Source organism: Triticum aestivum, chromosome 6B (genome assembly GCF_018294505.1).
Source record: "Triticum aestivum cultivar Chinese Spring chromosome 6B, IWGSC CS RefSeq v2.1, whole genome shotgun sequence".
Classification (NCBI taxonomy): domain Eukaryota; kingdom Viridiplantae; phylum Streptophyta; class Magnoliopsida; order Poales; family Poaceae; genus Triticum; species Triticum aestivum.
The window spans coordinates 524,653,796-524,677,275 of record NC_057810.1 but is presented as its reverse complement, the minus strand read 5'-3'; the positions used below and the strand labels follow the sequence as shown (position 1 = coordinate 524,677,275).

The 23,480-nt window shown below is 45.2% G+C and overlaps 1 protein-coding gene across 1 annotated transcript; it reads left to right on the top strand.

Moving 5' to 3' along the window:
• Positions 1 to 15,347: 15,347 nt before the first annotated feature.
• On the top strand, positions 15,348 to 20,648 carry LOC123137790 (protein TRANSPARENT TESTA GLABRA 1). Its single transcript, XM_044557637.1, has 2 exons — positions 15,348 to 16,553; positions 20,247 to 20,648. The coding sequence occupies exon 1, from the start codon at positions 15,479 to 15,481 to the stop codon at positions 16,547 to 16,549; it is 1,071 nt and encodes a 356-aa protein (XP_044413572.1). The 5' UTR covers positions 15,348 to 15,478; the 3' UTR covers positions 16,550 to 16,553; positions 20,247 to 20,648.
• Positions 20,649 to 23,480: the final 2,832 nt, after the last annotated feature.

Genomic DNA, 23,480 nt, shown 5'->3' with positions numbered 1-23,480 from the left:
ACCGTAGGAGTGCTTTGGGTGTACCAAACGTCACAGCGTAACTGGGTGACTATAAAGGTGCACTACATGTATCTCCGAAAGTGTCTGTTGGGTTGACACGGATCGAGACTAGGATTTGTCACTCCGTATGACGGAGAGGTATCTCTGGGCCCACTCGGTAATGCATCATCATAATGAGCTCAAAGTGACCAAGTGTTTGGTCACGGGATCATGCATTACGGTATGAGTAAAGTGACTTGCCGGTAACGTGACTGAACGAGGTATTGGGATACCGACGATCGAGTCTCGGGCTTGTAACGTACCGATTGACAAAGGGAATAGTATACGGGGTTGCTTGAATCCTCGACATCGTGGTTCGTCCATGACATCATCGAGGAGCATGTGGGAGCCAACATGGGTATCCAGATCCCGCTGTTGGTTATTGACCTGAGAGCCGTCTCGGTCATGTCTGCGTGTCTCCCGAACCCGTAGGGTCTACACACTTAAGGTTCGGTGACGCTAGGGTTATTAGGAAGACTTGTATGTGAATACCGAATGTTGTTCGGAGTCTCGGATGAGATCTCGGACGTCACGAGGAGTTCCGGAATGGTCCGGAGGTAAAGATTTATATATGGGAAGCTGTCATATGGACACCGGAAGGTTTCGGGGGCATATCGGTATTGTACCGGGGCCACCGGAAGGGTTCCGGGGGTCCACCGGGAGGGGCACATGTTGGGGAACGTAGTAATTTCAAAAAATTTCCTACGCACACGCAAGATCATGGTGATGATATAGCAACGAGGGGAGAGTGTTGTCTACGTACCCTCGTAGACCGAAGCGGAAGCGTTGACGCAACGTAGAGGAAGTAGTCGTACGTCCTCCGGTTCAACCGATCCAAGTACCGTTACTCCGGCACCTCCGAGTTCTTGACACGCGTACAGCTCGATGACGCACCCTCGATCTCCGATCCAGCAGAGGCGCCGAGGGGGAGTTCCGTCAGCACGACGGCGTGGTGACGATCTTGATGTTCTCCTGTTGCAGGGCTTCGCCTAAGCACCGCTACAATATGACCGAGGTGTAATATCGTGGAGGGGGGCACCGCACACGGCTAAGGAACGATCAATGATCAACTTGTGTGTTCTAGGGTGCCCCCCTACCCCCGTATATAAAGGAGGGAGGGAGGAGGTGGCCGGCCCTAGGGGGGCGCGCCATGAGGAGGGGGAAACCTACTCCAAGTAGGTTTCCCTCTCTTTTCCTTATCTTATTTGGAGGGGGAAGGAAAGAGTACTAGTATTAGGAAGTAGTACTAGTAGTAGTAATAGGAAGAGGGGGAAGGAGAAAGGAAAGGGGGGGCCGGCCCCCCTCCCCAATTCGGATTGGGCTTGGGGGGCGCGCCCCCTTCCCTTGCTCCTTCTCTCTTCCTCCTACATGGGCCCAATAAGGCCCATATACCTCCCGGGGGGTTCCGGTAACCTCCCGGGGCTCCAAACTTCTCCGGAACCTTTCCGGTGTCCAAATATATCCGTCCAATATATCAATCTTTATGTCTCGACCATTTCGAGACTCCTCGTCATGTCCGTAATCATATCCGGGACTCCGAACAACCTTCGGTACATCAAAATACATAAACTCATAATATAACTGTCATCGAAACCTTAAGCGTGCGGACCCTACGGTTCGAGAACGATGTAGACATGACTGAGACACATCTCTGGTCAATAACCAATAGCGGGACCTGGATGCCCATATTGGTTCCTACATATTCTACGAAGATCTTTATCGGTCAAACCGCATAACAACATACGTTGTTCCCTTTGTCATCGGTATGTTACTTGTCCGAGATTCGATCGTCGGTATCCAATACCTAGTTCAATCTCGTTATCGACAAGTCTCTTTACTCGTTCTGTAATACTTCATCTTATAACTAACTCATTAGTTACATGCTTGCAAGGCTTAGGTGATGAGCATTGCCGAGAGGGCCCAGAGATACCTCTCCGACAATCGGAGTGACAAAACCTAATCTCGAATTATGCTAACTCAACATGTACCTTCGGAGACACCTGTAGTACTCCTTTATAATCACCCAGTTACGTTGTGACGTTTGGTAGTACCCAAAGTGTTCCTCCGGTAAACGGGAGTTACACAATTCTCATAGTTACAGGAACATGTATAAGTCATGAAGGAAGCAATAGCAGAATACTAAACGATCAAGTGCTAAGCTAACGGGATGGGTCATGTCAATCACCTCATTCTCCTAATGATGTGATCCCATTAATCAAATGACAACACATGTCAATGGTTAGGAAACATAACCATCTTTGATTAATGAGCTAGTCAAGTAGAGGCATACTAGTGACTATATGTTTGTCTATGTATTCACACATGTATCATGTTTCCGGTTAATACAATTCTAGCATGAATAATAAACATTTATCATGATATGAGGAAATAAATAATAACTTTATTATTGCCTCTAGGGCATATTTCCTTCAGTCTCCCACTTGCACTAGAGTCAATAATCTAGATTACATAGTAATGATTCTAACACCCATGGAGTCTTGGTGCTGATCATGTTTTGCTCGTGAGAGAGGCTTAGTCAACGGGTCTGCAACATTCAGATCCGTATGTATCTTGCAAATCTCTATGTCTCCCACTTGGACTTGGTCCCGAATGGAATTGAAGCGTCTCTTGATGTGCTTGGTCCTCTTGTGAAATCTGGATTCCTTTGCCAAGGCAATTGCACCAGTATTGTCACAGAAGATCTTCATTGGTCCCGATGCACTAGGTATGACACCTAGATCGGAAATGAACTCCTTCATCCAGACTCCTTCATTTGCTGCTTCAGAAGCAGCTATGTACTCCGCTTCACATGTAGATCCCGCCACGACGCTTTGTTTAGAACTGCACCAACTTACAGCTCCACCGTTTAATAAAAACACGTATCCGGTCTGCGATTTAGAATCGTCCGGATCAGTGTCAAAGCTTGCATCGACGTAACCATTTACGACTAGCTCTTTGTCACCTCCATATACGAGAAACATATCCTTAGTCCTTTTCAGGTATTTCAGGATGTTCTTGACCGCTGTCCAGTGATCCACTCCTGGATTACTTTGGTACCTACCTGCCAAGCTTATTGCTAAGCATACGTCAGGTCTGGTACACAGCATTGCATACATGATAGAGCCTATGGCTGAAGCATAGGGAACATCTTTCATTTTCTCTCTATCTTCTGCTGTGGTCGGGCATTGAGTTTGACTCAACTTCACACCTTGTAGCACAGGCAAGAATCCTTTCTTTGCCTGATCCATTTTGAACTTTTTCAAATTTTGTCAAGGTATGTACTTTGTGAAAGTCCTATTAAGCGTCTTGATCTATCTCTATAGATCTTGATGCCCAATATGTAAGCAGCTTCACCGAGGTCTTTCATAGAAAAACTTTTATTCAAGTATCCCTTTATGCTATCCAGAAATTCTATATCATTTCCAATTAATAATATGTCATCAACATATAAAACTAGAAATGCTACAGAGCTCCCACTCACTTTCTTGTAAATACAGGCTTCTCCAAAAGTCTGTATAAAACCATATGCTTTGATCACACTATCAAAACGTTTATTCCAACTCCGAGATGCTTGCACCAGTCCATAAATGGAACGTTGGAGCTTGCACACTTTGTCAGCACCTTTTGGATCAACAAAACCTTCAGGTTGCATCATATACAACTCTTCTTCTAGAAATCCATTCAAGAATGCAGTCTTGACATCCATTTGCCAAATTTCATAATCATGAAATGCAGCAATAGCCAACATGATTCGGACAGACTTAAGCATCGCTACGGGTGAGAAAGTCTCATCGTAGTCAACCCCTTGAACTTGTCGAAAACCTTTTGCAACAAGTCGAGCTTTGTAGACAGTAACATTACCATCAGCGTCAGTCTTCTTCTTAAAGATCCATTTATTCTCAATGGCTTGCCGATCATCGGGCAAGTCAACCAAAGTCCATACTTTGTTTTCATACATGGATCCTATCTCAGATTTCATGGCCTCTAGCCATTTTGCGGAATCTGGGCTCATCATCGCTTCCTCATAGTTCGTAGGTTCATCATGGTCTAGTAACATGACTTCCAGAATAGGATTTCCGTACCACTCTGGTGCGGATCTTACTCTGGTAGACCTACGAGGTTCAGTAGAAACTTGATCTGAAGTTTCATGATCAATATCATTAGCTTCCTCACTAATTGGTGTAGTTGTCACAGGAACCGGTTCTTGTGATGAACTACTTTCCAATAAGGGAGTAGATACAGTTATCTCATCAAGTTCTACTTTCCTCCCACTCACTTCTTTCGAGAGAAACTCCTTCTCTAGAAAGGATCCGATTTTAGCAACGAAAATCTTGCCTTCAGATCTGTGATAGAAGGTGTACCCAATTGTCTCCTTTGGGTATCCTATGAAGACACATTTCTCCGATTTGGGTTCGAGCTTATCTGGTTGAAGTTTCTTCACATAAGCATCGCAGCCCCAAACTTTGAGAAACGACAACTTTGGTTTCTTGCCAAACCACAGTTCATAAGGCGTCGTCTCAACGGATTTTGATGGTGCCCTATTTAACGTGAATGCGGCCGTCTCTAAAGCATAACCCCAAAACGATAGCGGTAAATCGGTAAGAGACATCATAGATCGCACCATATCAAGTAAAGTACGATTACGACGTTCGGACACACCATTTCGCTGTGGTGTTCCAGGTGGCGTGAGTTGCGAAACTATTCCACATTGTTTCAAATGTAAACCAAACTCGTAACTCAAATATTCTCCTCCACGATCAGATCGTAGAAACTTTATTTTCTTGTTACGATGATTTTCTACTTCACTCTGAAATTCTTTGAACTTTTCAAATGTTTCAGACTTGTGCTTCATCAAGTAGATATACCCATATCTGCTCAAATCATCTGTGAAGGTGAGGAAATAACGATATCCGCCACGAGCCTCAACATTCATCGGACCACATACATCTGTATGTATGATTTCCAACAAATCTGTTGCTCTCTCCATAGATCCGGAGAACGGTGTTTTGGTCATCTTGCCCATGAGGCACGGTTCGCAAGTACCAAGTGATTCATAATCAAGTGATTCCAGAAGTCCATCAGTATGGAGTTTCTTCATGCGTTTTACACCGATATGACCTAAACGGCAGTGCCACAAATATGTTGCACTATCATTATCAACTCTGCATCTTTTGGCTTCAACATTATGAATATGTGTATCACTACTATCGAGATTTAATAAAAATAGACCACTCTTCAAGGGTGCATGACCATAAAAGATATTACTCATATAAATAGAACAACCATTATTCTCTGATTTAAATGAATAACCGTCTCGCATCAAACAAGATCCAGATATAATGTTCATGCTCAACGCAGGCACCAAATAACAATTATTCAGGTCTAAAACTAATCCCGATGGTAGATGTAGAGGTAGCGTGCCGACCGCGATCACATCGACTTTGGAACCATTTCCCACGCGCATCGTCACCTCGTCCTTAGCTAATCTTCGCTTAATCCGTAGTCCCTGTTTCGAGTTGCAAATGTTAGCAACAGAACCAGTATCAAATACCCAGGTGCTACTGCGAGCATTAGTAAGGTACACATCAATAACATGTATATCACATATACCTTTGTTCACTTTGCCATCCTTCTTATCCGCCAAATACTTGGGGCAGTTCCGCTTCCAGTGTCCAGTCTGCTTGCAGTAGAAGCACTCAGTTTCAGGCTTAGGTCCAGACTTGGGTTTCTTCACTTGAGCAGCAACTTGTTTGCCGTTCCTTTTGAAGTTCCCCTTCTTCTTCCCTTTGCCCCTTTTCTTGAAACCAGTGGTCTTGTTGACCATCAACACTTGATGCTCCTTTTTGATTTCTACCTCCGCGGCTTTCAGCATCGCGAAGAGCTCGGGAATAGTCTTGTTCATCCCTTGCATATTATAGTTCATCACAAAGCTCTTGTAGCTTGGTGGCAGTGATTGGAGAATTCTGTCAATGACGCTATCATCCGGAAGATTAACTCCCAGTTGAATCAAGTGATTATTATACCCAGACATTTTGAGTATATGCTCACTGACAGAACTGTTCTCCTCCATCTTGCAGCTGTAGAACTTATTGGAGACTTCATATCTCTCAATCCGGGCATTTGCTTGAAATATTAACTTCAACTCCTGGAACATCTCATATGCCCCATGACGTTCAAAACGTCGTTGAAGACCCGGTTCTAAGCCGTAAAGCATGGCACACTGAACTATAGAGTAGTCATCAGCTTTGCTCTGCCAGACGTTCTTAACGTCGTCAGTTGCATCAGCAGCAGGCCTGGCACCCAGCGGTGCTTCCAGGACGTAACTCTTCTGTGCAGCAATGAGGATAATCCTCAGGTTACGGACCCAGTCCGTGTAATTGCTACCATCATCTTTCAACTTTGCTTTCTCAAGGAACGCATTAAAATTCAACGGAACAACAGCACGAGCCATCTATCTACAAACAACATAGACAAGCAAAATACTATCAGGTACTAAGTTCATGATAAATTTAAGTTCAATTAATCATATTACTAAAGAACTCCCACTTAGACAGACATCTCTCTAGTCATCTAAGTGATTACGTGATCCAAATCAACTAAACCATGTCCGATCATCACGTGAGATGGAGTAGTTTCAATGGTGAACATCTCTATGTTGATCATATCTACTATATGATTCACGCTCGACCTTTCGGTCCCCGTGTTCCGAGGCCATATCTGTATATGCTAGGCTCGTCAAGTATAACCTGAGTATTCCGCGTGTGCAACTGTTTTGCACCCGTTGTATTTGAACGTAGAGCCTATCACACCCGATCATCACGTGGTGTCTCAGCACGAAGAACTTTCGCAACGGTGCATACTCAGGGAGAACACTTCTTGATAATTAGTGAGAGATCATCTTAAAATGCTACCGTCAATCAAAGCAAGATAAGATGCATAAAGGATAAACATCACATGCAATCAATATAAGTGATATGATATGGCCATCATCATCTTGTGCTTGTGATCTCCATCTTCGAAGCACCGTCGTGATCACCATCGTCACCGGCGCGACACCTTGATCTCCATCGTAGCATCGTTGTCGTTACGCCATCTATTGCTTCTACGACTATCGCTACCGCTTAGTGATAAAGTAAAGCAATTACAGGGCGTTTGCATTTCATACAATAAAGCGACAACCATATGGCTCCTGCCAGTTGCCGATAACTTCGGTTACAAAACATGATCATCTCATACAATAAAATATAGCATCATGTCTTGGCCATATCACATCACAACATGCCCTGCAAAAACAAGTTAGACGTCCTCTACTTTGTTGTTGCAAATTTTACGTGGCTGCTACGGGCTTAAGCAAGAACCAATCTCACCTACGCATCAAAACCACAACGATAGTTTGTCAAATAGACTCCGTTTTAACCTTCACAAGGACCGGGCGTAGCCACACTCGGTTCAACTAAAGTGAGAGAGACAGACACCCGCCAGCCACCTTTAAGCACGAGTGCTCGTAACGGTGAAACCAGTCTCGCGTAAGCGTACGCGTAATGTCGGTCCGGGCCGCTTCATCTCACAATACCGCTGAACCAAAGTATGACATGCTGGTAGGCAGTATGACTTATATCGTCCACAACTCACTTGTGTTCTACTCGTGCATATAACATCAACGCATAAAACCTAGGCTCGGATGCCACTGTTGGGGAACGTAGTAATTTCAAAAAATTTCCTACGCACACGCAAGATCATGGTGATGATATAGCAACGAGGGGAGAGTGTTGTCTACGTACCCTCGTAGACCGAAGCGGAAGCGTTGACGCAACGTAGAGGAAGTAGTCGTACGTCCTCCGGTTCAACCGATCCAAGTACCGTTACTCCGGCACCTCCGAGTTCTTGACACGCGTACAGCTCGATGACGCACCCTCGATCTCCGATCCAGCAGAGGCGCCGAGGGGGAGTTCCGTCAGCACGACGGCGTGGTGACGATCTTGATGTTCTCCTGTTGCAGGGCTTCGCCTAAGCACCGCTACAATATGACCGAGGTGTAATATCGTGGAGGGGGGCACCGCACACGGCTAAGGAACGATCAATGATCAACTTGTGTGTTCTAGGGTGCCCCCCTACCCCCGTATATAAAGGAGGGAGGGAGGAGGTGGCCGGCCCTAGGGGGGCGCGCCATGAGGAGGGGGAAACCTACTCCAAGTAGGTTTCCCTCTCTTTTCCTTATCTTATTTGGAGGGGAAGGAAAGAGTACTAGTATTAGGAAGTAGTACTAGTAGTAGTAATAGGAAGAGGGGGAAGGAGAAAGGAAAGGGGGGGCCGGCCCCCCTCCCCAATTCGGATTGGGCTTGGGGGGCGCGCCCCCTTCCCTTGCTCCTTCTCTCTTCCTCCTACATGGGCCCAATAAGGCCCATATACCTCCCGGGGGGTTCCGGTAACCTCCCGGGGCTCCAAACTTCTCCGGAACCTTTCCGGTGTCCAAATATATCCGTCCAATATATCAATCTTTATGTCTCGACCATTTCGAGACTCCTCGTCATGTCCGTAATCATATCCGGGACTCCGAACAACCTTCGGTACATCAAAATACATAAACTCATAATATAACTGTCATCGAAACCTTAAGCGTGCGGACCCTACGGTTCGAGAACGATGTAGACATGACTGAGACACATCTCTGGTCAATAACCAATAGCGGGACCTGGATGCCCATATTGGTTCCTACATATTCTACGAAGATCTTTATCGGTCAAACCGCATAACAACATACGTTGTTCCCTTTGTCATCGGTATGTTACTTGTCCGAGATTCGATCGTCGGTATCCAATACCTAGTTCAATCTCGTTATCGACAAGTCTCTTTACTCGTTCTGTAATACTTCATCTTATAACTAACTCATTAGTTACATGCTTGCAAGGCTTAGGTGATGAGCATTGCCGAGAGGGCCCAGAGATACCTCTCCGACAATCGGAGTGACAAAACCTAATCTCGAATTATGCTAACTCAACATGTACCTTCGGAGACACCTGTAGTACTCCTTTATAATCACCCAGTTACGTTGTGACGTTTGGTAGTACCCAAAGTGTTCCTCCGGTAAACGGGAGTTACACAATTCTCATAGTTACAGGAACATGTATAAGTCATGAAGGAAGCAATAGCAGAATACTAAACGATCAAGTGCTAAGCTAACGGGATGGGTCATGTCAATCACCTCATTCTCCTAATGATGTGATCCCATTAATCAAATGACAACACATGTCAATGGTTAGGAAACATAACCATCTTTGATTAATGAGCTAGTCAAGTAGAGGCATACTAGTGACTATATGTTTGTCTATGTATTCACACATGTATCATGTTTCCGGTTAATACAATTCTAGCATGAATAATAAACATTTATCATGATATGAGGAAATAAATAATAACTTTATTATTGCCTCTAGGGCATATTTCCTTCAGCACATGGGCTGCGTGGGGCAGGAGCCAGCCCCTGGAGGGCTGGGCGCCCCCCCTTTGGGCCCATGCGCCTAGGGTTGGGGGGGGAACCCTAGAGGGGGCGCCCCCCTTGCTTGGGGGGCAAGTTTCCCCTCCCTGGCCGCCGCACCCCCTCTAGATCCCATCTAGAGGGGCCGGCCCCCCTTGCCCCTTCCCCTATAAATAGATGGGTGAGGGGAGGGCTGAACACCCAAGCCAAGGCGCAGCCCCTCCCCTCCCCAACACCTCTCCTCCTCCGTACGTGCTTGGCGAAGCCCTGTCGGAGTACTGCTGCACCAACAACAACACGCCATCGTGCTGCCATTGGAGCTGTCTTCCTCAACCTCTCCTTCCTCCTTGCTGGATCAAGACGGAGGAGACGTCGCCCGTACCGTACGTATGTTGAACGCGGAGGTGCTGTCCGTTCAGCACTTGGTCATTGGTGATCTGAATCACGGCGAGTACGACTCCATCATCACCATCCCCTTGAACGCTTCCGCACTCGATCTACAAGTGGTATGTAGATGAAAACTCACTCCCTTGACTCGTTGCTTAGATGAACTCATAGATGGATCTTGGTGAAACCGTAGAATTTTTTTAAATTTTCTGCAACGTTCCCCAACACGGCAGCCCCTAGATCCCATCTAGGGTGCGGCCAAAGGGGGGGAAGAGGGGAAACTTGCCCCCCAAGTAAGGTGGGTGCGCCCCCCTCCCCAAACCCTAGGCGCCTTGGGCCCTTGGGAGGGGGGGGGGGCGCACCAGCCCACCTGGGGCTGGTCCCCTCCCACACTTGGCCCATGCAGCCCTCTGGGGCCGGTGGCCCCACTTGGTGGACCTCCGGGACCCTCCCGATGGTCCCGGTACGTTACCGATAGCACCCGAAACTTTTCCGGTGACCAGCACATGACTTCCCATATATAAATCTTTACTTCCGGACCATTCCGGAACTCCTCGTGATGTCCGGGATCTCATCCGGGACTCTGAACAACATTCAGTAACCACGTATATCTATTCCCTATAACCCTAGCGTCATCGAACCTTAAGTGTGTAGACCCTACGGGTTCGGGAACCATGCAGACATGACCGAGACGTTCTCCGGTCAATAACCAACAACGGGATCTGGATACCCATGTTGGCTCCCACATGTTCCACGATGATCTCATTGGATGAACCACGATGTCGAGGATTCAATCAATCCCGTATACAATTCCCTTTGTCTAGCGGTATTGTACTTGCCCGAGATTCGATCGTCGGTATGCCGATACTTTGTTCAATCTTGTTACCGGCAAGTCTCTTTACTCGTTCCGTAACACATCATCCCGTGATCAACCCCTTGGTCACATTGTGCACATTATGATGATGTCCTACCGAGTGGCCCCAGAGATACCTCTTCGTCAACTGGAGTGACAAATCCCAGTCTCGATTCGTGCCAACCCAACAGACACTTTCGGAGATACCCGTAGTGCACCTTTATAGCCACCCAGTTACGTTGTGACGTTTGGTACACCCAAAGCATTCCTACGGTATCCGGAAGTTGCACAATCTCATGGTTTAAGGAAATGAGACTTGACATTAGAAAAGCTTTAGCATACGAACTACACGATCTTTGTGCTAGGCTTAGGATTGGGTCTTGTCCATCACATCATTCTCCTAATGATGTGATCCCGTTATCAACGGCATCCAATGTCCATGGCCAGGAAACCGTAACCATCTATTGATCAACGAGCTAGTCAATTAGAGGCTTACTAGGGACATGGTGTTGTCTATGTACCCACACATGTATCTGAGTTTCCTATTAATACAATTATAGCATGGATAATAAACGATTATCATGAACAAGAAAATATAATAATAATAACTAATTTATTATTGCCTCTAGGGCATATTTCCAACACTTGGAGAAAACTAGTCTTTATTTTGTTAAATCCTTGTAGAAGGAAATCAACTTTGGGGGGAGGGGGGGGGGGCTCTTTTGATCCAAAGGATTTTATTTGGAAGATCAAAGTGCCTCCCAATGTCCATGTTTTTTTGTGGCTTATTTTTCATAACAAAACTTTAACTAGAGTTAACTTGGGCAGACGTAGACACGTTGAGGATGTCTCATGTGTGTTTTGTGCTGAACCTGAAAGTATCCAACAATTTTTTTTGATTGCATTGTTGCCAAACACATGTGGGCTGTGGTGTCGGAGAGTATTAACATTCCTGTGCCCAACTCTTTTCCGTTCTTTGCTTTCTTTCTGGAAAGCTAACAAACAATGTAAAGTATTAATTTGGTTACCTCTGTTGCCGTGTGGAGCTTATGGTTGTTTTGAAATGAATTTGTCTTCCAGGGGCGAAGTTGGCGAAGTGTGCGATGCGTCCTGGACCTGGTGGGCGCAAGAATTCGTCGGTGGAAGATACTTTGTTCGGACAATCAAGCTGCGCTCCTCCTTTGCTGTTTAAGGCTGCTCGACCATCGATAAGGGGAGCTGCTTAGGATTGCCTGCACTGTTGGTGATGGAGTAGTTGATCCATAGAGCTGCCTTTTTGTTGAACTGATAGTGGCTTATATAGTTCCGTTGTCTGCCCTTGCCATATTGCCACGAGTGTTTCGTGGAAAGAACTACATAAACTTCCAATGATAAGTCTGCTGCAGCTACTTTCTGGCCGTGCCGAGAGCTGTAAAAGTTTGAGTGTGGCCGTTTTGCCTTGGCTTTTTAATAAAAGTTGGGGCGGAGGAAAACCCCTCTCGTTTTAAAATAAATAAATAAATAAATAAATTATAGACATGTTACTTAGTATGAGATACACATTTTTAGCCATATATTATTGCTATTTTATTTTCAGGGTATACATTATTGCTACATGTTCGTGTTGGTCCGGGCGATCTTTTATCCCCTGCTTGGATGTATCAGGGTAAAATCCTTTCTCGGTAGATGAGGCAGCGTCGGATAAGTGGATCAGAAGTGACGGGAAGGGGATAAAGGAGGGGGGTGGGGTGGGTAGGAGGTGACGGGTGAATGCCATTGCTGGCCGCCTAATTAAAATCATTACCCTTTTTTTAAGGATTTCATTATACACTAGCATACACTCAAACTCTTTAAACGAATGCTTTGTTTTTCTTATGATGAAATACAACTTACGCCGCGTTTGGATCAGCGTTTCTTCTCGTTTCTGGCCAGTATAGAATACAGAGCTCGTCCCGTCGTTTTGATTCCAGGCAGGAATCAAGTGTTGACCTGTAATTTACACTTGTAAAATAAATATAGGTGTAAAAACTTACATCCAATCCAAGCAGGGCCTTATTCATGATTGAGATAAGCACAGAGTTTTTTTAATTCTATGTTTCTTCATTTTCTTAGAATCGTATGCATATACTCCGTATATGAATTTCCGGTCAACATCTCACTCGAACGACACTTCCTTTGCTCTGGAAATTCGTCGGTCCTCCTCCCGTGCGCCGCGCACTGCACCCGTAGACCGGTGGCTCCATCGATTTCAACCCTCGTGCTCACTTGCCAGGTCGCCGTTCACCTGCCGCCCGCTGGAGTGCACGAAGTAAATTGCACAAAAGTACCACAATTGGAACATTAGAAGCAGATTAATACCAAGATTGGTAATTTTTACGTGTCAGTATCAACTTTGGGGCGAGCGTTGCAAAAAAGACTAAAACTGCAGTTTATACGTATTGACAGGGAATCTGACTGATTGGGCCCGCCTGTCGGGTGCTGACGTGGCAAGTTTTTTCGTCGGTCCTCCTCCCGTGCGCCGCGTACTGCACCCGTAGACCGGTGGCTCCATCGATTTCAACCCTCGTGCTCACTTGTCAGGTCGCCGTTCACCTGCCGCCCGCTGGAGTGCACGGAGTAAATTGCACAAAAGTACCACAATTGGGACATTAGAAGCAGATTAATACCAAAATTGGTAATTTTTACGTGTCAGTATCAACTTTGGGGCGAGCATTGCAAAAAAGACTAAAACTGCAGTTTATACGTATTGACAGGGAATCTGACTGATTGGGCCCGCCTGTCGGGTGCTGACGTGGCAAGTTTTTTGCAGAAAACTCCCTTGGTTTGTGAGAGGCTTTTTTCGTTCGTAATTTCCACCACGGATTCGGACTCGTTTGCAAATTTGCGTCGGTTTGAACAAGTAAATAAAACGAACAAGAAAACAATCCCGCGCAGGATTCGAACCGGGGACCTGCGGTACAGCAGAGCAGCGGGCTAGCCACCGCGCCACGGCTGCACTCGCGTGAAGAAGCAGGCTGGACGGTTTTTATACTAGACATGGGCAGGCTGGGCCGGCCCACCGAAGCCTGCATTGTTTTTTCCTCTCGCACTTACCTGGCGTATTGGGGCTCATTCGTTGCCCAGATTTCTTTACGTTTCATTTCTCTTACTTATTATGCTTTATTTTTTATTCTGGTTTTGGTTTACTTTTAGGTTTTTCTTTCTTATTTTTTCATTCGCTAGGTTGGTTTATCTCCTGGATTTTTAACATATTTACTGAACATTTTTTATGATGGGTTTTAGTATATGATGAACAGTGAACATTTATTTCATGTAATGAACTTTTGGTAATATACATTGAACATGTTTTCAATGCCAATTTAATATTTTCGTAATATATGTTGAATTTGTTTCTTAAGATATGATGACATTTTGCATAATGCGCGGTTTTCGTAATTTATGGTGAACATTTTCTTAATACACGATGAGTTTTAAGAATATTATGATTACACAATTTCTTAATTTATAGTAAACATTTTTAATACATGATGAACTTTTCTTACAAACAGTGAACACTTTTCTAATAATATGAACGTTGAACATAATTTGAATGCAAATGGAATATTTTTGTAATATATGTTGAAATATTTTCTTAAGATATGATGAAAAATTTAATTAATGCACGGTGATTTTTTTATAATTTATTGTGAGCATTTTCTTAATACACGATGACTTTCAAGAGCATTATGGTGAACATTTTCTTAATACATGGTGAATTATTTGCATTTCAAGAAATGTTCAACATGGGTTAAAAACTTATTGTGTAAATCATTCTTGCATTTCAAGAAACACGTCGATTTTTTTAATAAAATTTGAACACTTTTAGTGCATTTTGAAGATTTATTATGATTACAAATTTATATTTAATACATGTTGTCAACTTTCTAATTAACTGTGCATTTTAAAAAATAAAATATATATGTATTAATATCATGAATAACAAATATATATGGGCCGTGCCTGTGTTCTAGTCTGGTGCTTGACACTTAATAATACTAATATGTAATCGCAAAATATATATGTATTAATATCATGATTAAAAAAAACAGTAACCCAGCGCGCAGCCACGCTGGGCCAATCGCCGGCCCAACGTCTTTAGCATAGTATAAAGAAGTTCTCGCCTCTTTTACTTCGCGAGGGCAGCCGTGGCGGGGTGGCTAGCCCGCTGCTCTGCTGTACCTCAGGTCGCCGGTTCGATTCCTGCGCGGGATTCAGGATTTGTTCCTTTTATTTACTTGTTCAAACTGACGCAAATTTGCAAACGAGTCCGAATCCGTGGTGGAAATTACGAACGAAAAAAAAGCCTCTCGTAGGAGCCCCTTTCCCCGAAATAATTGGGCATTTACATGATTACACACAAACGAAGGGAGTTCCTGCAAAAAATTTGCCACGTCAGCACCCGACAGACAGGCCCAACCTTTCAGATTCCCTGTTTTAGTCTTTTTTGCAACGCCTCGCCCCAAAGTTGGTACTGACACGTAAAAATTACTAATCTTGACACCAATCTATTTCCAATGCCTCAATTGTGGTACGCAATTTACTCGAGTGCACGAGACGAGAGCTCTGAAACTTCTTTCCACACCGCCCGCCGGCTCTTCCTCCTTTTAACTCGTCGCGTCCGTAAAACAATCACCCAGGCCAAGAGCCCCAGCAGCCAGCGGCACAAGTCCAACCCCAAATCCACACGGAACGAGGGCAAACCCTCCATGGACCAGCCGAAGCCGACGCCGTCTGCGGCCGCCTCGCCGGCGGGCGCGGACGCGGCGCCCAACCCCTACGCCTTCACGTGCGAGCTCCCCCACTCGATCTACGCGCTGGCCTTCTCCCCCTCCGCGCCCGTCCTCGCCGCCGGGAGCTTCCTCGAGGACCTCCACAACCGCGTCTCCCTCCTCTGCTTCGACTCCGTCCACCCCACCGCCGCCTCCTTCCGCGCCGTCCCCTCCCTCTCCTTCGACCACCCCTACCCGCCCACCAAGCTCCAGTTTAACCCGCGCGCCGCCTCCACGCCCCTCCTTGCCTCCTCCTCCGACGCCCTCCGCCTCTGGCACGCCCCCCTCGACGACCTCTCCGCCTCCGCCCCCGCCCCCGAGCTCCGCTCCGTCCTCGACAACCGCAAGGCCTCCGCCTCCGACTTCTGCGCGCCCCTCACCTCCTTCGACTGGAACGAGATCGAGCCCCGCCGCATCGGGACCGCCTCCATCGACACCACCTGCACCGTCTGGGACATCGAGCGCGGCGTCGTCGAGACGCAGCTCATCGCGCACGACAAGGCCGTGCACGACATCGCCTGGGGGGAGGCCGGCGTCTTTGCCTCCGTCTCCGCCGATGGCTCCGTCCGCGTCTTTGATCTCCGGGACAAGGAGCACTCCACCATCGTCTACGAGAGCCCCCGCCCGGACACGCCGCTCCTCAGGCTTGCCTGGAACCGCTATGACCTACGGTACATGGCCGCCCTGCTCATGGACAGCAACGCCGTCGTTGTGCTCGACATACGCGCACCCGGGGTGCCTGTGGCCGAGCTACATCGGCATGGGGGATGCGTCAACGCTGTTGCGTGGGCACCGCAGGCTGCAAGACACCTCTGCTCGGCAGGGGACGACGGGCAGGCGCTCATCTGGGAGCTGCCTGAGGCACCGGCAGCAGTGCCTCCCGAAGGGATTGATCCAGTTCTTGTTTATGATGCGGGTGCCGAGATAAACCAGCTGCAGTGGGTGGCCGGACACCCGGACTGGATGGGCATTTCCATTGAGAACAAGGTCCAGCTTCTCCGGGTCTGACAAGGTTGGTTCCATCCTAATTGTAATGTATGGTTTCACCGTTCTATATTTTTGATTGATGTCTTGCAGTTGCAGTAGGTTCATCTAAGAAATAGTTTCTGTTGATTCATGGTAGTAACACATTTAATGTTACCTAAATCTAGCGTGCGAAATTCAGTGCTTGAACTTACAGCGTGAACCGGTTCAGCACCATCCAATCGGCAGTGCGTGCGCGCAAGCTCGTGATAAATGTCCGGCTGAGGTGTATGGCACGGATTGCGTCGTGCGTAGCAATTGCGCCGCAGCTCATGATTTTTAATGCTTGTCTCGGTGGCATCTAGGCCGGGGTTTGTTTGATTGCGTCAGTTGTAACGTTTATTTTGTGGCTGTTGGTCGTGGTCTTTCCTTGAGTGGTTGGTTGCTCAGTCTAGTCTTAGGCTTGTACATTTGTACTTCTCTTCTTTCTATCAATGCATTGAGGCGGAAGCTTTGCATTTTCTCAGAAAAATAGCAACATATTTAAGATTTAATGAAGGTGATTTCACATATAGGTTATGAGTTGTTGGACATGTATAACCTGATTAGTGACAAACATATCATAAAATTTTTGTTCCATATTACTTCAGTTCGGTTTCCTCCATTGGACGATCAGTCCCATGAAGCATAGGATTTGCTAATTTTTCGCATCAATTTCAGCTTATGATAAACTTTTGACATGGTGTTTCTGGTTTTCATGTAAAATGCCAACCACTGGTTGGTGGTGAAAAGTTAAAACATCAAAGTGGGAACAATTTTATTTGTATGTGATGGATACCTGAAAGTTACACTAACCATCTAAACATGACAAACTGCCCTTGGTCTCTGTATTACAGTTGCAAGCATTCTTTGTTAGTTAACCGGAGCCCCAATTTAGAGAAAACATTCAATTTGGTTGCTTTTGAATAAAAACTGTTAGGCAATTCAATTCATTTTTTCTCTTGATTGTTATCGAAGAAAGATTACGGGTTCAGCTCCACCTGAATCTCGGAATTAATCAGGACACAAGACCTTTGTGGGAAGCCATCCTTCATTACCCATTTCTGTGCCACATTAATCTGCCCCTCCTCTGTCTTGCTCGTGCCAAAACAGGGAGAACACAACCATCTGGCCCCTTCATCTCTATCTTACTCTGCCAAAAATTGGGAGAAAAGGGAAGGTATCACTGTTTCTGTGGAGGAAGAGAAATGGGCCCTTCAACAACAAATATTCCGAGGTCCAGCCGCTGCTCACCATAATCAGGTTGGAAGCAATGAAGTTGAGAGCAAGGCATTTCATTGAGGCGCTGAATTGCCAATGGTTCAGGAAACCTAGGTTGTTCACATGTTTTGATCCATACATCTGCTTAACAGTTCATTTCAAAGGTGTGGGGCAACCTTACCTACATGCTAAATGCTAAACCTGTCAATTCAGTATCGATCTAATTAGGATATGACATTTAGGTACCCATTTCCCCTTCCGAGTATTGCGAATATGCATGATTCCCATGCGTATTCTCCAGAAAAGAGTTATGGCCTCTATTTTTATCTTACCTGCAACATCAGATTCCGTTCATGCTTATTAATCTATCTATATTTATAACAAAAACCGATGACTAGACATCTGTAATATAACATATGATTTAGTGAAATGTGCTTCAGATTTCACATTCTCTATGCCCTAACTATGCCTATTCTGCAACCAAGGGTATATGCGACATTTTTAAACTTGAAAGATGGAAATAAATCCTATATTTTTGCTCCTGTAAACAAACCAGTTGGTGGTGATAAACCATTTGCCTTGAGGTCATACCAAGTAACCGTCCAAGTTGCTACCAGCGGCTGAGATTGAGGTGGGACTGCTTACCTCCCAGGGGACCCACTGGAAACTATTTGGCACAAACTCTCCTATGTATAATGGATATCCAGATACACCGTGCAGCACCCCAATAGAAGAAAGTAATTAGTCATATAAACATGTTGTATGATTTTGTTAGTCCATAGAAATACACAGGCTTCTTGCTAATAACCGACAAAATCTCTCATTAAAGTTTCTCTAAGAATCTTGAGTCTGATTTAACTTGAAATTACAAGTAATGTAACATAAGGGCAGCCCCATCATTGGCCAAATAATGATGCCATATGCTAAATTTGGCATTTGGCACTGGTTCGCACCATTGTGGAGGCGTTGTCAGATTAGAAAACCTTTGAACCGGAGCAAGACAAATTGGTTGTAGGAATAAAAGATCCATCTCTTCTGCCACCAACCTCTCTCTCTCTCACGCTTCTGTGGGACAAGTCCATGGTGATGGAGCTTGAACCGCATCACAACCTTCCTCAAATCTGGACACCGAGAATGGTTATCTCAAGTGGCGCGTACGCCTAGTTGCTGCCTCACCTCCGAGGCGGCCTCCCTCAGCAGCGAGCCTGCCTAGCCACCACCTCACATCCTCCTCCACCATCACCGGCGTGAGACACGCTTCTGTCTTTCTCCGCCACTCAAAGCAACTGTCTTCATCCGCCCCTCGAGGTCTCTTTCACGGTCAGCGGGAGCAGCGCTAGTGTCTGTTCGGTCACCATGGCCTTGGGTGTCCAGTGGCGCATCAATCCAGCATTTGATGAGGACTACAGAGAGGGATTTGATCTTGGATGAGGACATGATGGATTGGGAAGAAAGAGGAGTTGGATGAGGACTGCGGAGATAGAGAAAGTTGAGCAGACTCTAAACTCTAAAGGTTAAATCTGTCAAATAAATATTCTAGAGGTTATTCTTGGCAACATATAACTACCAACATATCAGTAAATGTCCCAAAGGTTATTCTAGGCAACACATCAGTCACAATCATGATTCATGAGCACAGATACACTATTTAAGTATGGTCGTATATACTTCCATTATTTGATTATCTTTCCATTTCTATCTCTGATTCTTGATATACTTTTTAAGGTGTCCTTGCATATTTTACTTGCTTTTAAAATTCTTAGTTCCAGGAATGGCCATTCTATGCTCGTACAGTGATCAATCATGTAACCCTTTGTGCATTGAGCTCTTCACAACGTAATATCACTAAATCCTAGCCCATTGTACAGTAATCTCTTCAGAACTGTGCACTAAGCTCTTCACAACTTATTTCGGGTAGATGTCATGTGGGGCCAGCACTTCAGGTGCAGGAACAGGGAGGGTCCCAAATCTGCTTAGAGATAGGCTTTATCTTTAGTTTGCTTGCATATCAAGTTAGTTAATTATTTCCATAGATAAAGATTGTGTTAGTTGGAAAGTTAAGTTGAGTTTGTGTCAGCCGGCCCTATATATAAAGGGACCTAGGCCTAGTTTGTGGACACCAGAGAATCAATAAAGAAGAAAAGAGGAGGCGTGCCTCCGATTCCCAAACCCTAACCCCCCTGCGCCCACGGCGCACAAGGATCTGCATGGCTACACTCTCCAGAGCCCGGGCCGTGACAAAACTAAAGTTTATTTATCTGGACAAACATTTTTTGTGGATACAGTTTACTGCTAGTGCGTCCTAGTTTTGTCAATTTTCACTAGTACTGTAGAATACAGCCTAATGACTTTTGGCAGTTATTTTATTTTGTTAACATGAAGCAGACACTCATTTTCTGTGTACTGAATAATGTTGTTCTTGCACACCGTGTTAACATCGATATCCAACATACCTGATGCGGAAATTTTCCTTGCAATGCAGAACATCTCTGAAGAACGCTCGATTCAAGGGAACATTTCTGAAGAACGCTGATTCAAACTATCTGACTTATTTGGTACGCCATTAACATCGAAGAAGTCATGCTGCTTTCTCTTCTGTGACACATTTCGCTACCAAGGAATGATTTGTTGTCAGCATCATCTGAGCCTAGTAGGTTGGTCTCACTGCGAACATGGAAATATAGTCTATAGCAACTGCTAGTGTCAGTAAAGAGAGTTGGAGGTTGGCTCTAGTCAAGCGGTCACTCGTTGTGCCGGGCTTCCTGGTATTTCCAGTTCTCTGTTTTTCTCTTTATTTCGGGTGGACACAGTTTCCTTTGGTCGTCTGTTCATACTCGGGTTGTATATTGTGATATTTATTTTCGAGCCGAATTTGCACATATCACATTTTGGAGCCTCAGCTGATGCTGTAAGGTCGAAATGTTCTCGTACAAATGCTCGCTTCTCGGATCGAAGGGATCAGCGAATTAAGGCCTACTGTTCTTCTCCAGTTGAGTTGAGATGAGTAGTCAGTCCTCTACCGCCAGTGTGCATTATTGTTGCCAGCTGCGTCGTGTACTACATGTTGCTTCCTGCGGCATCCCTCTTGGCCTTGGCAATCCGCTCCGGCCCAATCATGTCGATCCATTCCTAGGACATTCGGCACCGCTCGTCATCCGCATTCAATGCACATCTTGTTGCTGTCGATGATGACCCCAACTCTATTTCCCTAGCTATCGCGGGTAGCCCAGCGCCCTCCGCAACCAGATCGATCGAGCCTCGGCACCATCACCACCCAAATTCATAGCACGCGTGGCTGCGCCAGTAGCGTCGGATCGGAAGGACTGTCCGCCGCCGAACACGCGCGGCGAGATGAGATGAGGCACCCCGCGACAGAGACCGCGCACCTGACATAATATTCATTCATTCCTGTGCGCAGGCGTACCCGTACCACTGCCACCGGAGGACGCGCGCGCCGGTGCGCGCTCCATCGTGACGGCCGACGGCTGGCTTGCCGAACCCGCCTCTTTCGGCACACGCAGGCCCAATCAATGGCAACTTGTATCGTGTCGCCGTGTACGTGCTGCGCCGGTCGACGCTAAAGCCTCCATGACCAGCCCATGACGTTCCGTTCCTGTACTAATTACACTGCTATTCACATCATATGCACCATCACGGTTGGCAATGCATATAAGCGCGATGCTGACCCGGCATGGTGAATCGGTGATGCCATCTCTTCTGTTAACTAGATAACACCCCCGCGCGTTGCTGCGGGAAATTAGTGTACCAAGTTCTAAAACAACATGAGGTATATTCCTGAAGGACAAATAAGATATGAGAAAGAATTAAAATTTACCACCAATGTTCGATGCTTGTGACTTTGTAAGCTCAGGCAAACTACATTTGCAAAATGATAAATCTATATTGTTTCAATCTCGCAAATTACAAAAAGCTTGTCAACCAAAGAGAAAATTGTAGTAAGACATTCATTCTTCTAAGTATCATCACAAAGTTCCAACAGGGCATCATTCTAAGGAACAGCTGAGACGTGAATTGTAATAAGACATTCATTCCTCCAAGTATCTTTTTTTTTTTGCGAATTCCAAGTATCATTCTTACAACTACCTCAGTTACAACATACATCATGGGCAAAAGCACAGGGAATAAAACTTGCAACCATCATTACATCAAGCATACATCTTCAGGAAGCCACTATCCTCATAGATAGTCTATCCCTTGCCTAGGCCGCAGCTGCTAGATCGCACATGAGAGAACCTGGACAGTGGGAAAAGCCTTCTAGTAGATTTTTGTGCCATTACAAATCTTACTCTGTTCAAGTATTTCATATCACCAGGGGCCACGCCTCTGAAGCTCATAGATCAGCTAAGATTGCATTTGAGGACAATAGTTTAAATGCTACAAGGTTGAGTTGTAGCAATCCCGATCATTATAACAGGCAATGCCCCTATAGTTAGGTTATCACTCACATACATCTATAGGAAATTGTTATCACTGATGTATGACTATGAAATCAGATTAATCAAACTTTATATATTAATTGTACAAAGATAGATACAGATCCAAATCAAAACAGGACGCCAAGTTAAAAAAAAAACTAAATGGGATAACCAAATTCCATAGATAGAAATCTATTTAATATGCATAATTGCTTAGATCTTAGGATATAAGTATATATAGAACAAACAACCAGAACAATAAAAAGAATAGGGACTGTTGAATCACCGGTCGTCCAATGGTGCAATGACGTGTGTAGCTTGCTATTGAGTCCGGCTCCATGGTCTCAATCGTTTTTGCTTCTTTTTTTGGCCTGTTCTGCCCCACCCGTCCACCAACTACTTTTTCGTACCCACCGCAAGGCTATTTTCTCTGGAGAGCAAACTTCCAACATAATTAGGTGAAATAGCCACCACTTCAACATCACCACCAAAGACTGAAAAACTGACTGGAACATGATCGAAGCATAGAAGTGTAGGATTGACATGTTCAACATCACTGAAAAAACTGGTGTTAGCGTGAAGTTGATACAGGATAGCTGATACAAAAGAGAGACGACTTAGTACATGATGTTACTGTGAAGAAGATATTATAAAAAATAATACTGAACATAAGACCCCAGTGCGTCAATATATTTAGCACTGGGGAAACAATCTTGAAATCACACGCTTCCTAGATGTATGCATCGGGAAACAATGGCAGACCAATAGTATATAGTGAATTATGATAGCTGCCCTACTTTATTTTTCATCGTACAACTTGTCCTTAAACATTCAAACGGAATCTGCACATAGGACAGGTAGCAATTCTAGAAGTATAAAACAACAGTTTTCTCAACAAAATCCGCTATTGTATAAATAATGAACCGCGACAGAACTGGTCGTGCAATCTATGAAATGCCAAAGATTATGAAGATAGCAGCAATATACCATACCTGTCAAGAAGAGACAGCGGATATATTGTTCTTACGACACGTAACTCGGAAGTCTTGAGATAAATATGATCATAAACTTATTGAATTGATTTTTTCCACAAAAAAGGCAAATAATAGTCTGCTATATGAACCAATGATGCTATCAATGTCTGCATCAAAGTTTCAAAAGACATGTTGGCAGTGAAGCATAAAGATTACCTTGATTTATTTCGAACGACAATTTGCTACCATTTTCATCAAAGACCTTGCCAAGATAGATTAAAAGGTCTGCACAAAGAAACATTAGAT